Consider the following 18,765-nt stretch of genomic DNA (forward strand, 5'->3'; position numbering starts at 1 on the left):
AAAAAAAACCCCAGTAACATCCGGTTGTAAAGTTTTAGGTTTACCTACCAACATCCGTTAGGCTAAAAAAAGAAGAAAATAACCAGTTGTATTTAAGGAACTTTTTAAAGCGTATTACTTAATTTAAAATATAAATACCTCCTGAAATTAGTATTAGAATTTTCCGAAAAACATTTAAATATTTCACTATTTATTTTGCCGATGACTATTAATATAGAGTTATTATTTTGAAAATACGAACCGGATGTCGCGTATTCTTTAATGATAACATTGATCCTTTTCTATAAATGCCAGAATTCTAAAACCATTAAGTTTAGTTCGAACATTATCTTTATGGTGTAAAAAATGGGAAGGTATAAATGTGCTTACAACTGCGAGACCTCGACAGACCCGGATGTTAAGTTCTTCAAGTGAGTTTTTTACGAATACGTAAATAAGTAGCAGGTAGCTAGCTTAGAGATGTAATGCTAGTTAATAATGATAATAATACGTAGTATTAAATATTTTGTTCTAGAAGTTGTTTTCCAACGTTATATTAATGTGCAGAATCGAGACGACATCCGAGTAGATCCCAAAAGAAAAGGCAAAAAGATATTGTTAGGGTTTTAAGTGGAGTGTTGTTGAGTTTTGAGTAAAAAGAAAGCGACTAATGTCTTCAAAAATCCTTTTTAGTTCGAGTCCAGACCAACAGGCATGAAATGTGCAAAAATAAAACCACTTCACCACTGAAACTGCCCCTTCCTGAACTTTCACAAATCAAACAAAGGTTTTACAAATCTCAAATTTGGTTTTAAGTATTTTGCTATTTGTTTGGAGTAATCTATTCCAGGTTAGAAGAGTCTAACTATTGTAGTTTTTGAACTCGACAAGTTCTAATGTGATTCAGATGCACAAGTATATTTTTTATAAAAACAAGTGACAGTCATATGGATCTTTAGTTAACAAATAAAATAAAAGTTTCATAAATCACAAACTAGATTTGAATAATTCTGCTCAAATCTCTCACTTTGTCATGGCAGGTTCTGGTTCTGCTGGAGATTTCTTCCTGTTAAAGGAGAGTTGCTTTCCTACTACCCCCACATACATGCTCATTATGTGGAATTGCTGCATTCTGCTTGGCATCTTTAGATAGGAAACATTTTAAATAAGTCTGAATAATGAACTGAACTTGATAAATTGTCTGATAACTAAGATAAATTGGAATGTATGTTGACATAATTAAAATTACTTGTTTATTGTGAATTCGTGCTGTTTGCGTAAACTGTATTCAGTTGACTTTATCGATTTTGCTGTTAGTGTAGAATAATCTAGTCCAATTTTGAAGAATTTAAGATGCTATTTTCTTTTTTATAAAATGCAAATCATTATTATTAAACCTTATTTAAAATAAGTTATTGAAATGTTATTTGCCATGGTAATCTTTCTGATTGGCTGCTTTGCTCCTCAAGTTAATTTAGCTAGCACAAAATAAAAAAGTTTCTGTCCAGAAAAAGACCAAAGGAACAGCCCTGCTGTCGAAAAGACTGCTAATTACACTTATTTTTAAATTAAGAGAGGGGATTGTGGTGGAAAATTTTATTTTCAGGTAATATGACAAACATCAGATTTATAAAGTCATGATATATTACTTGATAAAATTTTCAACCACTGAATTCCTTGCCAGCTAAAATCAGGAGATATGAGGTTAGCAGAAGTGCTAACCTCATATCTTGAAGAGTGAATAAAAATGAGAAGAAAACATTCTAAAAGTTAGTTTTTATATATTTAGTAGCATGTTCCCAATGTCAAAACATTTGGGAACAGCTGGACTAGAGACCCATTTCAAAGCTTATTAATACTGAAATTTCCCTTAACTATGAGTTATTTTCTGATCTAATGTTTGACATGTTACTGCAGATTTCCGCTGTACAATCCCAGAAAGCTTAAGAAATGGCTCTCCAACATGAAGCTGAAGGACTGGGCTCCAACTCGCTTCTCCGCACTTTGCATCAATCATTTTGAGGAGCGGTACATCGACAGAACGGGGAAGTGCGTGACTCTTCGAGACGATGCGGTTCCCACCATATTTTCACCTCTTGACAAAACTCAGAAAAACAAGGTTTGTGTTCAGATCTCCTAATTTGAAGGGACTCAATTAAATATATTTTATATTCTGGCTTTTTGAAAAAATCTTATATCACCTTTTATGCAGGTTTCTCCTGGCAGAGGACGTAGGAGAGATAAGGTAAAATCCTAATAAGTTCATTAAATGTTTTTATCCAAAATGTGATTGTTCTCTAAATATTTAAAACGCCAGGTGCTCATTTGCTTCTTTTCTGTATGAATTCAGCCTAATATAAGTGCCAAGTCTTCAGAGAAAGAGTCGGCTTCATCTGCAACATCTCCTTCTGTCAGCAGCGTTAAAAACAAAGAACTCAACCAGAGAGACGAACAGCAAACAGGGTTTGTAACCCTATGAAGAACTCATAATAATGCATCAGCTTTCCTTTAACTGAAATAGAAGAAACTCAGTTTGTGAAGACTGATGTGATTTTTATTTTTATTTTTATAATTCTGATTAAAAAAACAACATTCAGTTCAGTTTTCTTATATATTTCCAAATTAAAACAAGTTTACAAAACCAATAGATTCAGGTTATGTACAAACATTTTGTCAGTTGACTGAAGTCGTAGAGGTAAATTTAAGGTAATTTACATTACGGCGAAACGATTAATCTATGATTCAAATAATAATTTAGTAATTGATTAATCGTTAGCTGAAGTTATAGATTCTGAAAAAGGCCTTCTGTTGAAAGGTTGACATGTTCAGAGCAGTACTTAAGACAAAATTGTAAAAAATATTTCTACATTTTGCAATTAGGATAAAAAAAGGTTAATCTGTAAATATGTTCTACACAAAACTCTTAAACTGGCATTTTTAGCTTCACCTAGTTTGAATTCCATAAAACCAAATCTTCTTTTGCCATCCAATTATTAAACTATTATCCAATTAGTAACTATTAATTAATCAATACAGTGTAGGACTAGTAGTCAAAAATTAGTCCTACACTGTATCAGTGTTAAGTCAAGCAGAAAGGGGTGAACTTTTCACGTTAGAAGTAATTTTTCAGCTGCAGATACATCCATGTTTCTTTGCAACATATTTGGATGTTTACCTGTTTAATGTGTGAAACTTTTTTGTATTTATGATCAGAGATAAAGATCATAAAAACACTGAAAAATGGAGAATCATAGTTGATGAGCGACTGAGGAAGATCGACTCATTTCCACAATTCTTTCATGGAGATTACTGCGTGCCACAGGTAGGTGGGTTAGCAGTTTTACATCCTGGTTATTGAACAGGTGTATTTTTACCCTCTTTAAAGGGGAACTATGATGTAAAATTCATATTTTGCATGTTTTATATTTCCATTTGAGGCTCAACTGCTTCTAAAAGCAGCCTAAACTTTTTAATAAAGCACCCATCTTTTTTTTTTTTTTTTTGGCAAAAAGTTAATATTTTTGGTGTCTCGAAAATTAGTCCTTTCAAAAACCTTCCAAATGTTGAGTCACATTCAACAGGCATTCTGCCGTTACTTGGCAACCGCAGTGGAATTCCTGACCTAGCAACCCAAGCTGAGCTCCAGTACATTTGGTCAGCTGTTTTTACCGCAGTATGTGCTGTACAATGGCTACTGGAAAAGACAAGTGCTTTGTTAATGACTGCATCTGTAAACAATGAGTTTACACTAACCTGCTCAATAAAGAATTATAGATCACCTTTGATAATGTTATGATATGATAGTGGGTTTAAGTCCTGTATGATCATCTAATACATTTTTTCTTGTCCAATTTTATTCTTTCATATGAATCAACAGAATATCCAATGGGCTCCAGATGACGATTTCAGTGTAAGTAGCAGCAAATATTTAAAAATAAGATTTTGTGTTGTACAAATAGCATATAATTGTAATTATTCTAATTCTATTGAAATCTTTCTACAGGAAGAGTATCAAGACTCTGACAATGTTATAGAGGTATTCTCAGTCTATGATTACTTAAAAGGTGGTCAGAAATTCAAAGTTGTTATTTCCGACACTACTGCATGTTACGTTATGGTTCCAGGTGAAAGGGGCGTGGCAGTGGCTGGGTCTGGACGTCAGGGGGCCGCTGCCGCAGACGCTGAATGGACACAGGTACATTTTAACCCTGACAGACTTCTACTCCAGGTGGGTGGAGGCCGTCCCCATGCAGTCCTGCCTCCCGTCTGACGTGGCGAAGAACATCGCCGACATCATCGCACACTTCGGGTATCCGCTGAGAATCCTCTCCCGGCTGCCTCATGACGTAGTCCACAGAGTGAGTGTGTGTGTCATTAAACTGGTGTCACTGCAGCATGGAGTAGAAAGCTCCATGCTGCAGTGACAAGAACAGTTTGTAAAAGTGCAGCTCAGTAAAATAAAATAAAGTCTTTACTTACAGAGTAGTTTATTAATTTTTAATTGATTTTAATACAGAAATGTAGCCTTACTGAAACAATGCCAATATACCTTACACTCAGATGTGGACAGAGTGCCCAAAAACCAAGCCAGTAAAATTTTAGAGGGGGACAGCTAAAAAAAAAAAGTATTCTATTTTTAATTTTATAAATTGATGTATTTACTTATTGGGTTATACTTTTTTGTCTTGATTGAACAAGATACCTGTACACATTTCTCTGACCTGAATATGATTGTTTGGAGTGGGATGGCCAATATTTCTCAAGTGGGACCGTGGCACCCCTCTGCCACCTCTTAGGGTTGCCACTGGATGGAATAATTTAATTATGATGCTGGTTTTCCTTACAGTCTGATACAATATTGGCTTCTCAAACTGTTTTCTCACATTGTGTCTTTTTTTTTTTAAACTTTACTAGATTAATCGTGAGCTGAAAGATCACCTAAAGGACACGACTGCTCTCGTGGTTTATCATCAACAGACAGGCAGTGTGGATTTAATCACACCGCAGCTGATTGACAGGTACAACATGCTTTGAAACTTGCATAGATTACTGTTATTAAAATCAAGTTAATGAATTTCTAACATTTCTGCTCCTCTAACAGGATGGTCAGTGATCTAACAGAGGAGCATGCAGCTGATTGGGATGTTTACTTACCTGCCAAAGTTTTCGGGCTGTGCTTCAAACAACATTCAGTAACTAAGGAGAGACCTTTTACTTTGTTGTGTTGCAACGGACTTGAGCCAATTAAATCCCCCAGAGGACTGGATGTAAGATGGAAACATTTCAGCTTAATTACATTTGTATTATTTGATTACATGTTTGATAATATCAAATTTCCTTTTTGATTCTTTGTCGTTTACTTAGTATGTTAACGCCAAGATCCAAGACAGCACCTTTGTGGTTACATAGAAGTTAATTTGGTAAGTTTTTGTTTTTCTTTATCGGTTTCCTATCTTCATTTATGTAAAATAAAGTTAAGGAATTTCAATACAAATCATAAAGATTAATTGAGTGACTTTAAAGCTGGTTTTATCCTTCCATTTGGGTTTCTACTGCTTCTAAAATCAGCCCCAGCGCTTAAAAAAACAAAAACCCAGCCAAAGTTTGGCAATATGTTAAGGTGTTTTGTTTGAAAAATGAGCCATTTCAGAAACTTCTGGAATGTAACTGCCCGTTACTTAGCAACCCCAGCTAAGCTAGCCCGTTACCTAGCAACTGAAGCAGAATTCCAGCTCAAACTAAAACAGATAATTCTGAACTGAACTAAAATCTTATTTAAGAATTGTTTTGTACAAAAAATGTAATGAACATGTTTTGTATAGCCTATAAAACCATCCCAGCCTGTATATCACCTTTAGGGATGTCTAACTGTAACCTTTAAGTTTTTCAAACTTTTGTTTTCAGGTCATTTGAATCATGGTATCATTCCCAAACCAGCGAACAGGAATGAGGATTTCTGAGGGAAAATGTCACATTCCTGATGGACTGATCAAGATTAGTGTTTATTTGCTGGACAGAAACTGCAGTTGAGGATCTACCAGGGATTTTCTTCGTGTTTTGACATTTAATCCTATTTATTTATTTTGGACAATAGAAATAAACATTTTCATTTCTTTAATTTTGTATTTCTGGAGATTTACATTCCAATTTCAGTTTCAACTTTGTCACTGTGGGTGTCCGAAATGCTGAATTTAGATTAGTGGAAAATAACTGTCATCTGTCAAAAAGGTTTAGGGCCAATGAAAAAATATATTAATTCTGACTTTTTTTTCTCAAACATCTGACCTTTTTTGTCTTTTTTTTTTTTTTTTTTTTAGAAAAAAGGCAAAATTCTAAGAATTTTTTTCTCCAGATTTTATTTCTGAAAACATTTTTTTTTTATAAACAAATTTCCTCAAAACATTACTGAAAGTCAAAACCGTGTTGCGTCAGTCGCTAATCCTAAATTGATCAGAAGCAATGACGTCAACCCGCAGTGTACATTTTTACTATCTACAACACCGCCATCTTCTGGTAGACGTCCACTATTACACCTCACTGTGACATCACGGCTGTCGTTGTGCAGAGTGGATTTTTTTTTTTTTTTTTAGTGTGCAGCCAACCGCAAGAAATGGTGAGTGTGGAAAACAGACTCAGTTCACACTGTGTAACGCCCTATATATTCGCTAAACCGTACTTGTTTTAGTCATCAAACCCTTCTCTGAGCGGTTAACGGTTTGTTTATCTGCGGTTAAGACACGTTTAACATCGTTCCTCCATCTAAAAGCCGATGTCTTTGTTCAGCTAACCCGTGCTAACAACGGCTAGCTTCCGCTAAATAACGTCAACACACCAGCTGTACGGAGCTGATTACAGTTGTCTGGTTTAAAGTAAACTCAGCGACAGTTTATTCTGACAAGGAACAGATCTCCTAACTATGATGTACTTATAATGTCTAGTTAAACAAGAAACGTATTTTTAATCTATTTGCCCAATTAGGACGAGGAAGCTAAGTAGCTCGGCTAACGTTAACGGCTATTTATATTGAAGTGGTGCTGAGAATCTTGTTCCAAGAGATTATTTAAGGCTAGAAGAGCTCAAACATCATGTGTGTTTATAACCTGGTATTTTAGGATAATAGGGACGTGAAGTAAAACGTAATATTTGGTTAAATGACTAGCATAGGGTAACACTATCGCAGCTAAACAGTTTGATCGTGATAAAACCAACAGAAGCATTGTTCCTCCTTGATTAAAGGGGGATTTCACTGCTCATGATCGATAGACAATCTTTGATCAACTCCAGTCCAAATTTTACGTCACCTAAATTGTTAAAACCTGAACTGAATCATTTCACATTGAGCAAGTATCCCTAAAAGTACAGTTTTTATTTCTGCGAATTGTTAACTTCTGTTAGAATAAGACATAGATATAGGCATGACAATAAATCGAGATGATTTGAAAATAGTTTTGCTTTTTAAATGGACATAACATAACTAACGTAATTGAAAAAAGTGTTAATTTTAATACTTTTTTGGCAGTTAAGCAAACATCAATAACTGTAACATTTAATGTCACTCAAGGATTAATGAAGTATTTTTAAATGAATTTAATTGAATTTGGACAAGTCTAACCTGGACTGAAATATTCAGAATTAATTATAGATTCTCTGAAACACAGTTTAGAACATGTTAAAAACAATACCCACAAAAAAAAGAAGATTTCAATGCATATTTTTTAATAGAACATGTACCACTGGACCTGCAATCTGTGTAGAACAATTTGTTCCAGGTCTGACTTGTCTGGTAACCTAAACTGCTCTACAGTCACAAAAGAGCATTGAGAGCATTGAAAAATATTTTAAAACATATTTTGTAGAGTACAGGTTGACTTTTAATGAATTTGTAATAAATATAAAGTTATCTGGTTCAAGTTTTATCTACTGTTCAGTCACTATTAAGAGTTCAAAACTCTATTTTTGTGTTCTCTTTTCTCTAACTTCTGCTTTACTTTGCTCCGTTTTTAGGACGTGTTTTTAATGATCCGACGCAACAAGACAACCATCTTCACAGATGCCAAAGAGTCGACCACAGTCTATGAACTGAAGCGCATTGTTGAAGGCATTTTAAAGAGGCCTCCTGAAGATCAAATGCTTTTCAAGGTGAAATATTATCCCTAAAAACGCCCATATTACATCTGTTGATATGAATATTAAGGTCTGTTTATTAGTTTTAGCAGCAGTTATAAAACAAAATGGGCTGCTGTCCAATGGTGTTTAAAAAATCTGCACATGCTAATGTTTATTTTTGCTATGATTTAAAATCTAGCATTTCTTTCTTGATTCCCCTTTTTATTATTATTTCTTTCTTTCTCATTTTGAAAGACATATTTCAAAATGTCTTTCAAAATGAAATGTCAAACATGCTTTTCTCTGAAGAGAAAAGCAATCAGATTCTAACAAATTATATACATTTTTGCATTGTTGTTGACAGTCATTGAAATCTTTTACATTTTATGTCAGTTGGACAGCTTTACGGTGTTATTACTGAAGTGTTTGAGGAAAATATACTGAAATGACAAAATCTATGACGCCAATTGCAAGAGCAGATGTCAGTGAACAAGTCTGAACGAGTCATAAACTGGAGGGGGTGAAAAAGACAAGAAACGGGAAGCGTGCAAATACGGTAAAAATACAAACGGAACAATGTGGGATGTTCTTACCAGAAGTATTCAGCCTCAAGAAAAACAACCAGCTTCCTTTACCTGCTGGATAGTGTTTCATTTAAAATGTTTGAAAGCAGTTTTTATTAACTCTGGATTGTAAAGTTAAAGGTTGTTTTTGCTCTTGTCCCTCAGGATGATGTTGTGCTTAGCGACAGTCAGAGTCTTGGAAATTGTGGCTTCACAAATCAAACGGCCCGACCTCAGGCTCCCGCCACAGTGGGGTTAGCGTTTCGTCTCAGCGGTGAGTCGCTCTCTCTGATTGGAAACATTCGTTCATTTTTCACTCTGAGTCACAGCTGGAATGTTTGGTGTTTGAGGATATTAATTTTTGGGAAATCGAGATTTTTGGGCTTCCTCAGTTCAGATTGGCTGCCATCTTGTTTGATAAAAGTGTTTTACAGTTTTGATTTATTTGAGCTTTGAATTTATGTTAACTCTACGACAAAATATTAGGACCATGCTATGATTTTCTTTTAATTTCAAGAATAAGGTGAAATTTTATTAGAACTCCAACACAAAATATTAAAACAATCAATGCTGTGAATATATACTTTGGTACAAGTTTTCTGATAAATACTTTCTCTTTTCAAACATAAACATCAAATTATTACTAGTAGCAGAAATTTGAAACTAATGAGCAAATAAAACCACATGGATTGATCTTTACAACTTTGTTTCTCATTAAAACAACATTTTCTCTTAATTTTAACATGTTTTTCATTCTGCTGACATTGTAATTATTTTTCTCATAATTACAGGAAAATTCTTGTAGCCTGGCTCTGAAATAGACAATTTTGCACTTAGTCTTACTAAGTATTTATGGTCTAGGTTTTGGTTGAAATACTTTAGCACACTGGAAATAAGACAAAACTGACTTGCAGGTAACTTTTCAACAAGATTAAGGAGCTTGTTTTAAGTGAAGAATTATTGAATATAGATTAGAAAGTACTGGTTCCACTGGCAGATAAACTTCTAACATGTAAAATGTCTTGAGTGAAATAATCTGCCAGTAGCTGCGTTTCCATTACAAATGCTCGCGAAGCTTTGTCGATATTGCGCTAATGTCGAAATAAACATAATTTTGCAATCGCTGTGTTTCCATTTAATTTAAAATGCAATTGAAATCACACATGAATAAGTTTGTTTATTTAAACAATAAAATCCTCCTCTTACTTCCTGTCATCTTCTTTGTCGTCTCTGCCAGTAGTAACATCCAGTTTACATGACTTGTTTGATGCTAAAAGTTGCGTGTTTCCATGAAGCAAATTTATTTTCATAATTCTAATTTGCACAATAATAAAAAAAAATGGCTACAGACTTATTAGGACACTCAAACATTTCCATCTAATTTCAGCTGGAATATCTGGTACCTTTTCATCAATTTTAAGGAATTATTCACTTGAAATAAGATGAAAAGTTATTTGAAAGTTTGCTTTGTCTTCTTCCAACAGCACTAAGATATTTGAACTAGAAACTAGAAAAATGCCTAGTAAGATTTTGTAACTTTTTCACATTTTCTGTCATTTATTGTTTTAGAAAAGAAAGTGAGAAAAATAGATTAAAATCTGATCTGTTATGAAAGAAATCTGATTTTATGTTTAAGCCTTTCAGATTTGTCTGCAGGTGATTTTTTTCACATCTTTTTTTCCTCTCTTTCCGTCTCTGTTTCCTCTCCCAGATGATTCGTTTGAGCCGCTGAGCATCGAGTCGTTCTCCACTCCGCCGGAGCTTCCTGACGTCATGAAGCCTCAGGACTCTGGAAGCACAGCCAACGAGCAGGCGGTGCAGTGAAGGACGGAGCCATAGAACAACAACCGGTCCACAGATCGGGTCGGAGGGAGGGCATCGGGGCGGAGGGTGGGGTCCAATTCTGGGAAGCGATGCCTCACCGAATGACATTTTCCTGACAACAATTCTCAAACGAGGCATAAATAATTAGAGATTTCCCTTAAATTTAAGGGGAGATTAAAGTGGTTTATTTGTGTTGAAATTAACGAGGGCATGTTAGAAAAACAGTTTCACAAGATACCCTGCAGAGAAACCTGACGGACCTGTCACAACACTGTCGGCCATCTTGGGATCAGTGACGGCTGAAGCCAAGAATCGTACCTCTTATTTAATGAATTCTAGTCTATTTAGAGGAAGGTGAAAGCTGCCTTGCTCACTGTCTTTGTTTTGGTGGCTAAAGAGTTTTAATTGATTAAGTGTGGCTTCTTTTTTTTTTTTGTGTTTTGTGTTTGCGTGTTTCTTTTTTAAACCGAAAGTAGGTTTTTGTTTTGTTTTAGTTTTTTGTCTTTTCCCTGGATGTGTTGCAACCATAAAAAGGAGTGTATGGATTTCTAAGTTACCGTTTGTATTTCAAAAACTTCTGAACAACACTCTAAAATAAAAAGATCCACTGGTTTTTATTACTCTGTACCAATCAGTAGTTAATGTTTTCATCAGAAGATACTGAAACTGAACTCATTTATTGATGATCCGTTGTTTTACTGTCGAACTTTTGAAGATTTTAAAAATTTTAGAGATATAAAACATCTTGAATGGCCGTCATATCACTCTACTGAAGTTTACTAATTGCTGCAGTTTCCCCTAAATTTAGCTAATATATTTGCAGATTCAAACCTCAAATTATATCGATGGTCCTTTTTATCTCAAAGAAAGGAAATCTGACCCTTGAGTAGCGAAATGAAACCGTTTTAGCACATTTTGTTAGCATGTTTGCAAATTCAGGCTGTTAAAACAGGTGGACATGACCAGAGTTGCACTTGTAACTGATGTAACATTAAAACAATTGTTTTTCATCTCTGTGCATTGTGGTATTTTGTTTTACACTAAGTAATGGATAAACTGTGATCTTAAAAATAATCTGGGTAATCAATGATGGAGAGCATGCAAACTTTATGCAGAAAGACACCAAACTGGGATTTGAACCAAGAACCTTCCTCCTGTAGTGTAATAACTGCGTTTCCATTACAAATGTGTGCAAATATTTTTATTGTGCTAATGTAGAAAATACACAATTTTGCAATTGAGGCGCTATCATTTAATAAGAAATACAATTTAAATCCTGAATAAGCTTGTTTACACATAAGTCGTTAAAAATCATGGCGATCCATGTATGTATTTCAGCCATCTTAATCCATATCAGGCGTGACATCGGCATCTTATTCAGGCTGCACAGTGTGGAAAAAAACAAAACAAAAGCGTCATCCTACTACGTCCTGGTGTGGTTTCCTTTGTCGTTTCCGCCAGTAGTAACATCCGAAAACAGTTTTTCCATTGCAGTGTTGCAAAATACTTTGATATTATAATACGGCTGAAAACCCACGTCATCCTGGCGCTAAAAGTTTTTATCTTAAAACTAGATTTTTTTCTCTCTTTTATTTTTATTTTTTTCAAAATTGCACATTTATTTTCGTAATTTCAATTTGCGCAATTTTATGGTTAATGGAAACGCAGCTAGTGCTGTGCTACTACTTTATAAAGGAAATAATGCAGAAATAATTGAATATAGTACATGTGCTGATCTAGCCAAAATCATACAGATTGTAAACGCCTACTTTCTGATACAGCCAAAGATTTAAAGAGCAAAACCAAATGTGTTATTCATACATTTCTTAATGTCATAATTCCAAATTAAATATTTCATTCACAAGCTTAATTTAGATTACAAATTAAATGTTTATTTAAGAAGCTAAATATTTAGTTCCCAAATAAATGTTTAAGTCTAAGCTAAATATTTAACTCTAAATGTTTATTTTTCAAACTAAATATTTATGTCCGACACTAAATATTTAGCTTAGCTGTATTTTTGAGGTTTTATTTTTTTGTGTTATATGAAATACCTAGTAGTAGCCTAATAGTTAAATAAACTTTCCTAATATTTTTCCGATGTCTGTTTTTCAACGTTCCTTTAGAAATTTCCGACAGTCAGTGAAGGCATCAAACATTAGCTTAGTAGTTAGCATACTTCCGCTAGATAAAAGCGTTGTTTCTGCGCTGTTCGGATAACCGAACCGGGTTATGTTTCTCCATGAGCTCAGATGGATTTCAGGCAGCATGTTTTATCTGCGGGCCGAGCGGTTCTGGACATGATGGAGCGGGAATGGCAGCCCCTGTCAGCCGGGGAGCTGGAGCTCCGGCTGGACCAGGCGGTGGAGGAGATCCTGGAGTCAGAGCTGGTGGGGAGACTCGAAGCGCAGCCGCCTTCTCCCGCCGTTTACCTGCGGTTACTGCGGGGCAACCCGAGCCCTGGACCCCGGGGTTCACCCACAGCGGCCGGGTTGACTGGTCCGACCGAGAAGAGAGCGACAGCATCCGAGAACCAGCAGGAAACAGCGGACAGTGAAGCAGTCACGGTGATAATAATATTCACCAGACACAGACACACACATGCAATTTTTGTTAAAGTTTTGTAAGATTTTTATTGAAATAAACTGATTTGGAAAAATGTCCGTTTGCCAGATTTAGTTATTTTTTGTTACTTTAACGAATTAGTGTCATTTTCGTCCTTAAAATATCAAAATTACAACTTCACTTTATATTTTTGTCCGTCTGAATATATAATTTTTAAGTGATTGTTAATCTGAAATACTTTTTTACTCTTTCTTGGGTAGTTTCTTGGATGGCTACTTTTTACATTTACTTGAGAAAAAATATGTTGCAGTAGTGGTATTCTTGCTTGAGTAAAATTTTTGGCTACTCTACCCAACTCTGATTTTGCATGATAAATACGCTGCAAAAACACTAAATTATGCCAAGTAATTTTAGTCGAGTTTCTAGTTCAAATATCTTGAAATAAGAAAAAACTGTTTTTATATTTAAACCTATATTTGATTTTTAACCTTGAATTAACCTCAGATTTGCAGCAAATTGGATGAAATACACATTTTATCTAGAATATAGTGGATAAATTTAATGTGACTCTTTATAAAGTCCGCTGAATATCAAACACAGTTACATTTATTTTGTTTCCAGTACATTTCAGAGCTGCTTCAAAGCTCCACATCCGGGGCTCGACTGGCTGGACGCGCTCGCTTGTCTCTGTCCCACACTGTCCTCCTGTCTCTGTCCCTGCTGTCTGAACGGGTCAGCTACCGCTCCATGTCCCGCCGCTTCCAGCTGGAGAAAGGAAACATCCACAGGATCTTCTTCTCTTTCTGCGAGCGGATCAGCGCGCTAACGGACGAGCAGATCAGATGGCCGCTCAGTACGTTCCTAGGGCTGACACGATTAACTGAGTATTGAAAGAGTCGTCAATTAATCGATTAATTGTTAATTGGAGTACACAGAGTCAACAAAATGACCATTTGCCAGGCTTTCAACAGAAATCAGAGATCATGTATTTTACAATGCAGATAACAAAAATGCCTTCATTTTTAATCATTTCTACCCAGAACTCCTCATGTTGCAGTTTTAGCTTCTCCAGATTCAAATTCTGTAAAATAAAATCTCCATTTAAGCACCTTATGCTGTCCAGTTATTAAACGGTTCATCAACAGATCAGCCTGAGGACTGAGTTTTTCATGTTGATGTTAGAAGTACTTTTTTTTGTTTAGCTTCCCTTGCTATAAGGAATAATGCATTATTGCATCTTAGGCAATAAAATGTTTATTTTCTTATTTAAAAAAAGAATAGAAGTACTTATTTTTATTTTTTATGTATTTCTAATATTGTGCTTAAATGAAAAATCTGCAAAAGAATGTGCCAAATTTTATATATACACAGAGATATATGTGTGTACATACATACATACACAGTTTTGAAACAATTAATTGTGATGAACTGATTATTGAAATACAGATCAGCGAATTTAGTAATCGATTAATCATCAACTGGATGAAAATATATCTGACACAACTTCTATATTAGCATAACTTACATACATAACTATATATATGTAATAAAACTAAGATTAAAATAAATGTTTATGTACATTTTTGGATGATGTTGGAGCATCAATGTTTTAATGACTGTGTTTTCCAGGAGAAGAGGCTGCAGAGGCACTTTTCCCATTTTCCGGTCTGAAGGTGGATAATCAGCAGGATGAAGGCCGTAGTCTTCCTCAGGTCCTGGGAGTTTTGGGTCACACGCAGATTCCCATCCGCCTTCCTGTGGGAAAACATGACCTGGAGAGGCTGGGACCTGCGGAGAAGAGGATCAAGATGGCGGCCCATCCGGACCGCTGGTTACACCTGGAGCTGGTCTGCAGCCGTCGAGGCCAGTTCCTGCACTGCAGAGTCAGTAACGGTTCCGATTCGGACCGCGGCCGGACACTGGCAGACCGACTCAAACAGAACCCTCAGCTGATGCCACCCGGTTCCTGCCTTGTAGCCAGAACCGGATACCCTCTATCGGCACTGGTTCTCACCCCTTACACCGGAAGCTGCGGACCAAAACAGGAAGTCTTCAACCGAACCCTGGCGGAACATTGTCGGATCCTGGATTGGGCCGTTGGCAGTTTGAATGCCAGATTTAAACGGCTCAGCTATCTGGACATCGGAAGCTACGACCGGGCCAGAACCGTCGTTCTGACCGCCTGCGTGTTGCACAACGTGTTCCTGCGGACGGGACAAGAACTTCGACTGGATTCTGAAATGGAGAATATCCGAACCACAGAGGAAGAGGAGGAGGACGCGGAGGAAGATGAGGAGGGGGTTCAGAGACGGGATGCTGTCGCCGATTTGTTGTTGAGGAATAATAACTCTGGAGTCACGTGACAGGATGGTAACAATAAAGCTGCTCAATATGGCTTAAAAATAAAATGTCCGTTTTTTCTCGCTTCTTTTCTTAAAAAGAAATTATAAATGACAGAAGATATTCTCAAAAAGTGGCTTTTATTTCAATCATCTCTTCTGTGACTTGGACAACAGAATATTACGGCAAAAAAATCCCAACACAGTTTTTGTTAAAATTTTATTAGTTTTGTACTGCATACATTTTTGGGAGTCTACCCATCTCTGATAATAATGCAGACACGTTTATAATAGTATTTATTTCTGTAGTTAGTAGCAGCTCTACAAACATTAAATTTTAACATGACAGGTGTTACAGGAATAATTCTGATTATGTATAAAAATCATGTTCACCTTTTCTTTGGTGGATCTTTTTTGTTCTTTCATATTCAGACACCAAATGTAACTCATATTTAAGTAGAAAAATAAATAACTTTGAGACGCGTAGAAAAGAAAACGGACGGCTTGCAGCTGAGTTATCAGGCAGTTGCAGGAGCATCCTCCAGTGACGTTAATCTAGACTAAAAACTTACTGAGTTGCTTTTGAACCGTAAAAACTGAAACACTGACCAACATATTTGATGTACATTGATGATTGTGATGATCAAAATGTAATGTTTGTTTCCATTTTTGTCAATTTGTTGACGAACTGAGTCTTTTATGACTTTGTATTTTTGTTTTTTTATGATGTAAAGCACTTTGAACTGCCTTGTTGCTCAAATTTGCTTTACAAATAAACTTAACTGAAAGTTTGCAGACAATGGTAATGCATGTATAGTCGGTTTTGCACCATAAACAAAAGCTTTGAGTTTTATATTGTCAGTTTGCTACAGTAACACAACAAAAGTGAGGTTTTCCTCTGATGAGTTCTGAACTAATGTCCGTCCTTTGACGTCTGTGGGTTGCTGGTCTGAGCCAGACTGGAGATAGCCTGGGCCAGGTTGTTAATGGCTTCTATCTTCCTCTCCTCCAGCGCTTTCTGCTGAGCCCACATGTTCAGCTTCCTCTCCTGTAGCTCCATGTAGAGCTGCAGGACGTCCTGCGGGGGCCGGTTGGTGATGGTAGCGGCTGCTGCGGGCGGCGTGGGGAGGATCGGTGTGAACCTCTTGCTGGCGATGGCCTTTCCCACTCTGGTTCCGCTGAGCTTGGCCTGGCGCTGGGCTTCGATCTCCTCCCGGCTCTTACCCAGAACGTCATGCATGGCTTTGAAGAACTCCCAGTGGACGCTGGCCACGCCCAATCGCCGGGCCCGGTCTGTGTTCTTCCTGTAGGTGGCCAGCATGTTTCTCCACTTGAGGTCGCATTCGTAGGCCTTAACAGTGATGTCCATGACCCCTGACTCCCTCAGCTTGGTGTTTACCTTGTCTGCTACCACTTCCCACAGCTTCTTCTTCTTGCACACAGGCTGGTCAAATGCCTGATCCATTTCCAGTCGGGTGTTGACCAGGTGCCATGTGGCTTGCAGAGTCCAGATGAATTCTGCAATACAAAAAATGCGCAACATAATTTTAGTGACAGTTGACGTTTCAGAAAAAACAAGGAGTGCATTTCTGCAAAAAAACTCAAAATGTCTGAGATAAAAAATAAATAAATAAAAAGATTTTCTAGAAAAAAAACACATTTTCTAGAAAAGAACTTGGACGTTTCTGAGTTTGAAAAGTAAAACATTTGCAAGAAAAATCTGAATTTTTACAGTTAATCTAAGAAATTTTGCAGGAAAAACAAGTAAAAAAAAAAAAGTAAAAATATGTTAGGAAAAATTTTTTTTTTTTTCAAAAAAATTGGAAATTTCTTAACTAGAAAAGTCAAAAAATTTTGTAGAGAAAAACTCAATTTTGAGATTATTTCAGAAACAATCTAGAAAAAAATTTGGAAAACAAATTTTCTAGAAATTTTCTGAGATTAGTCTCAAACTTTCTGAGTTTTTCCTTGTTAATTTTCAACTTTTCAAAACCAGGAATTTCCAAGTTTTTTTTCTTCCAAAAACATTGATGAGTTTTTTCTAGCAAATTTTCAACTTCTCAAAATCAGAATTTTTCCCTTTTTAAAATGTACAATGTTGTCCAGTGCAGATATCAGTTATCACTAAAAGTATACTGCTCAAAAAAATAAAGGGAACATTTCACTTTAATTGTGTGTGTGGCTCCAAATCCAGGCCTCCATTGGTTAATAAATTTGATTTCCATTGATGGTTTTTGTGTGATTTTGTTGTTAGCACATTCAACTTTGTACAGAACAAAGTATTCAATGAGAATATTTCATTCATTCAGATCTAGGATGTGTTATTTGAGTGTTCCCTTTATTTTTTTGAGCAGTGTATATTAATAAAGCTTTCTAGAAAAAACTTGAACATTTCTGAGATTAATCTCAGAATATTTAAGTTTTTGTAGCAAAGTGTCAACATTTCAAACTCAGAAATTTCCAAGATTCTTCTTGAAAATTTCTTAGATCAACCTTAAAATTTCAGATTTTTAAAAAAAATGTAAATGTATCCTTTTATATATACTTATATATACAGTGGCCCAAATTGGGCCATCCTATTGGCTGTTGTAGAACTAGATGTGTTCCCAGTGGTGTATGTGTAACAGGACACAAGGCAGGCAAATAAGTGACCTGTATTTGTTATTAATTATATTATTTACGTGCGCAAACAGCTGTTAAACACAGAAAATGCTAACTTAAATAACTTTCTGCTATAGCTTTGGCGCCCCCTCTAGCGCAGCGCCTATATGCGTTGCATAGAGTGCATTCCCACATTGTGTACCGCTGTGTTCCCGCAACTCTATAATGTCAACAAAGAAGCATAAAGAAGCTTATTTTTCCTAAGGATAGATTTCATAGTCAATAAATAATGATTTCCAACAAAATAATAAAACAAATAGACCGAAACAAGCTGTTCTATATGTGATGAAATATATCTAAAGTGAATTTGTTGAATTAAAAAGTCTCTTATTTAGATACAGTCTAATGATGACATGCATGGTTCACATAATATTTGAAGTGGGAGTGTGTTGCGCCCTCATCAGTGCCTCCTCGCATCATGCGATGACTGATTCAAACATGTCTAACTCCAAACTCTCTGTTACTAACCTGCTTTTATCCTATCGGTGCCCACGCTGCTGGACGCAGCCGACTCCTTTCCGTCCGCATTAGCATTTTGTATCACTATCGCCTCAATTACTTCCATATTTTTATCTAAATTCCCACATAAAATTTAAAGTTTTCATTCACCAACAGTGTCTCTATCGCGGAATTTAACAACCTTTACTGATGCATCGATGAATTTTTTTCCCCCCGTCAATAAACTATTGCTCTTGCAACGATCTTTTGTAATATGGGATTTGTAGTCC

General features: G+C 36.0%; 4 protein-coding genes across 5 annotated transcripts; 3 read left to right on the forward strand and 1 right to left on the reverse strand.

The window, feature by feature from the left end:
• The first annotated feature begins 233 nt into the window (after positions 1–233).
• LOC106929610 (uncharacterized) lies at positions 234–6,097 on the forward strand. 2 transcript variants are annotated; one of them, XM_015006664.2, is made up of 12 exons: positions 234–410; positions 1,897–2,098; positions 2,192–2,224; positions 2,330–2,442; positions 3,193–3,301; positions 3,857–3,889; positions 3,983–4,015; positions 4,104–4,337; positions 4,894–4,997; positions 5,081–5,246; positions 5,344–5,399; positions 5,884–6,097. In XM_015006664.2, exons 1-11 carry the CDS (start codon positions 346–348, stop codon positions 5,386–5,388), a joined length of 1,137 nt encoding a protein of 378 aa, XP_014862150.1. In that variant the 5' UTR covers positions 234–345; the 3' UTR covers positions 5,389–5,399; positions 5,884–6,097. The 2 variants fall into 2 exon arrangements, with proteins under 2 accessions (XP_014862150.1, XP_087863869.1); XM_088007743.1 differs by having other exon boundaries at positions 258–410; positions 1,020–2,098.
• Positions 6,098–6,235: 138 nt separating this feature from the next.
• elob (elongin B) lies at positions 6,236–11,482 on the forward strand. The gene is made up of 4 exons (XM_015006665.2): positions 6,236–6,592; positions 7,984–8,118; positions 8,814–8,922; positions 10,360–11,482. Exons 1-4 carry the CDS (start codon positions 6,590–6,592, stop codon positions 10,470–10,472), a joined length of 360 nt encoding a protein of 119 aa, XP_014862151.1. The 5' UTR covers positions 6,236–6,589; the 3' UTR covers positions 10,473–11,482.
• A 1,094-nt stretch (positions 11,483–12,576) lies between these two features.
• Positions 12,577–16,176, forward strand: LOC106929596 (uncharacterized). The gene is made up of 3 exons (XM_015006640.2): positions 12,577–13,039; positions 13,659–13,890; positions 14,667–16,176. Exons 1-3 carry the CDS (start codon positions 12,725–12,727, stop codon positions 15,398–15,400), a joined length of 1,281 nt encoding a protein of 426 aa, XP_014862126.2. The 5' UTR covers positions 12,577–12,724; the 3' UTR covers positions 15,401–16,176.
• On the reverse strand, positions 15,583–18,715 carry LOC148158107 (uncharacterized). The gene is made up of 2 exons (XM_088007745.1): positions 18,506–18,715; positions 15,583–16,894 (listed from the first exon to the last, which is right to left on the reverse strand). Exons 1-2 carry the CDS (start codon positions 18,600–18,602, stop codon positions 16,290–16,292), a joined length of 702 nt encoding a protein of 233 aa, XP_087863871.1. The 5' UTR covers positions 18,603–18,715; the 3' UTR covers positions 15,583–16,289.
• Positions 18,716–18,765: the final 50 nt, after the last annotated feature.

This window comes from Poecilia mexicana, unplaced genomic scaffold (genome assembly GCF_051168715.1).
Source record: "Poecilia mexicana isolate PSO_F unplaced genomic scaffold, ASM5116871v1 scaffold_8, whole genome shotgun sequence".
Classification (NCBI taxonomy): domain Eukaryota; kingdom Metazoa; phylum Chordata; class Actinopteri; order Cyprinodontiformes; family Poeciliidae; genus Poecilia; species Poecilia mexicana.

Coding starts and splice junctions, on each gene's coding strand:
- elob (XM_015006665.2), top strand. Junction 8,119..8,813: donor AAGATCAAATGCTTTTCAAG/GTGAAATATTAT, acceptor CTTGTCCCTCAG/GATGATGTTGTGCTTAGCGA. Junction 8,923..10,359: donor GTTAGCGTTTCGTCTCAGCG/GTGAGTCGCTCT, acceptor TTCCTCTCCCAG/ATGATTCGTTTGAGCCGCTG.
- LOC106929596 (XM_015006640.2), top strand. CDS start 12,725: ATGGATTTCAGGCAGCATGTTTTATCTGCGGGCCGAGCGGTTCTGGAC. Junction 13,040..13,658: donor CGGACAGTGAAGCAGTCACG/GTGATAATAATA, acceptor TTTTGTTTCCAG/TACATTTCAGAGCTGCTTCA. Junction 13,891..14,666: donor GCAGATCAGATGGCCGCTCA/GTACGTTCCTAG, acceptor TGTGTTTTCCAG/GAGAAGAGGCTGCAGAGGCA.
- LOC106929610 (XM_015006664.2), top strand. CDS start 346: ATGGGAAGGTATAAATGTGCTTACAACTGCGAGACCTCGACAGACCCG. Junction 2,099..2,191: donor ACAAAACTCAGAAAAACAAG/GTTTGTGTTCAG, acceptor CCTTTTATGCAG/GTTTCTCCTGGCAGAGGACG. Junction 3,890..3,982: donor CTCCAGATGACGATTTCAGT/GTAAGTAGCAGC, acceptor ATCTTTCTACAG/GAAGAGTATCAAGACTCTGA.
- LOC148158107 (XM_088007745.1), bottom strand. CDS start 18,602: ATGGAAGTAATTGAGGCGATAGTGATACAAAATGCTAATGCGGACGGA. Junction 16,895..18,505: donor CACCGATAGGATAAAAGCAG/GTTAGTAACAGA, acceptor TTTGTATTGCAG/AATTCATCTGGACTCTGCAA.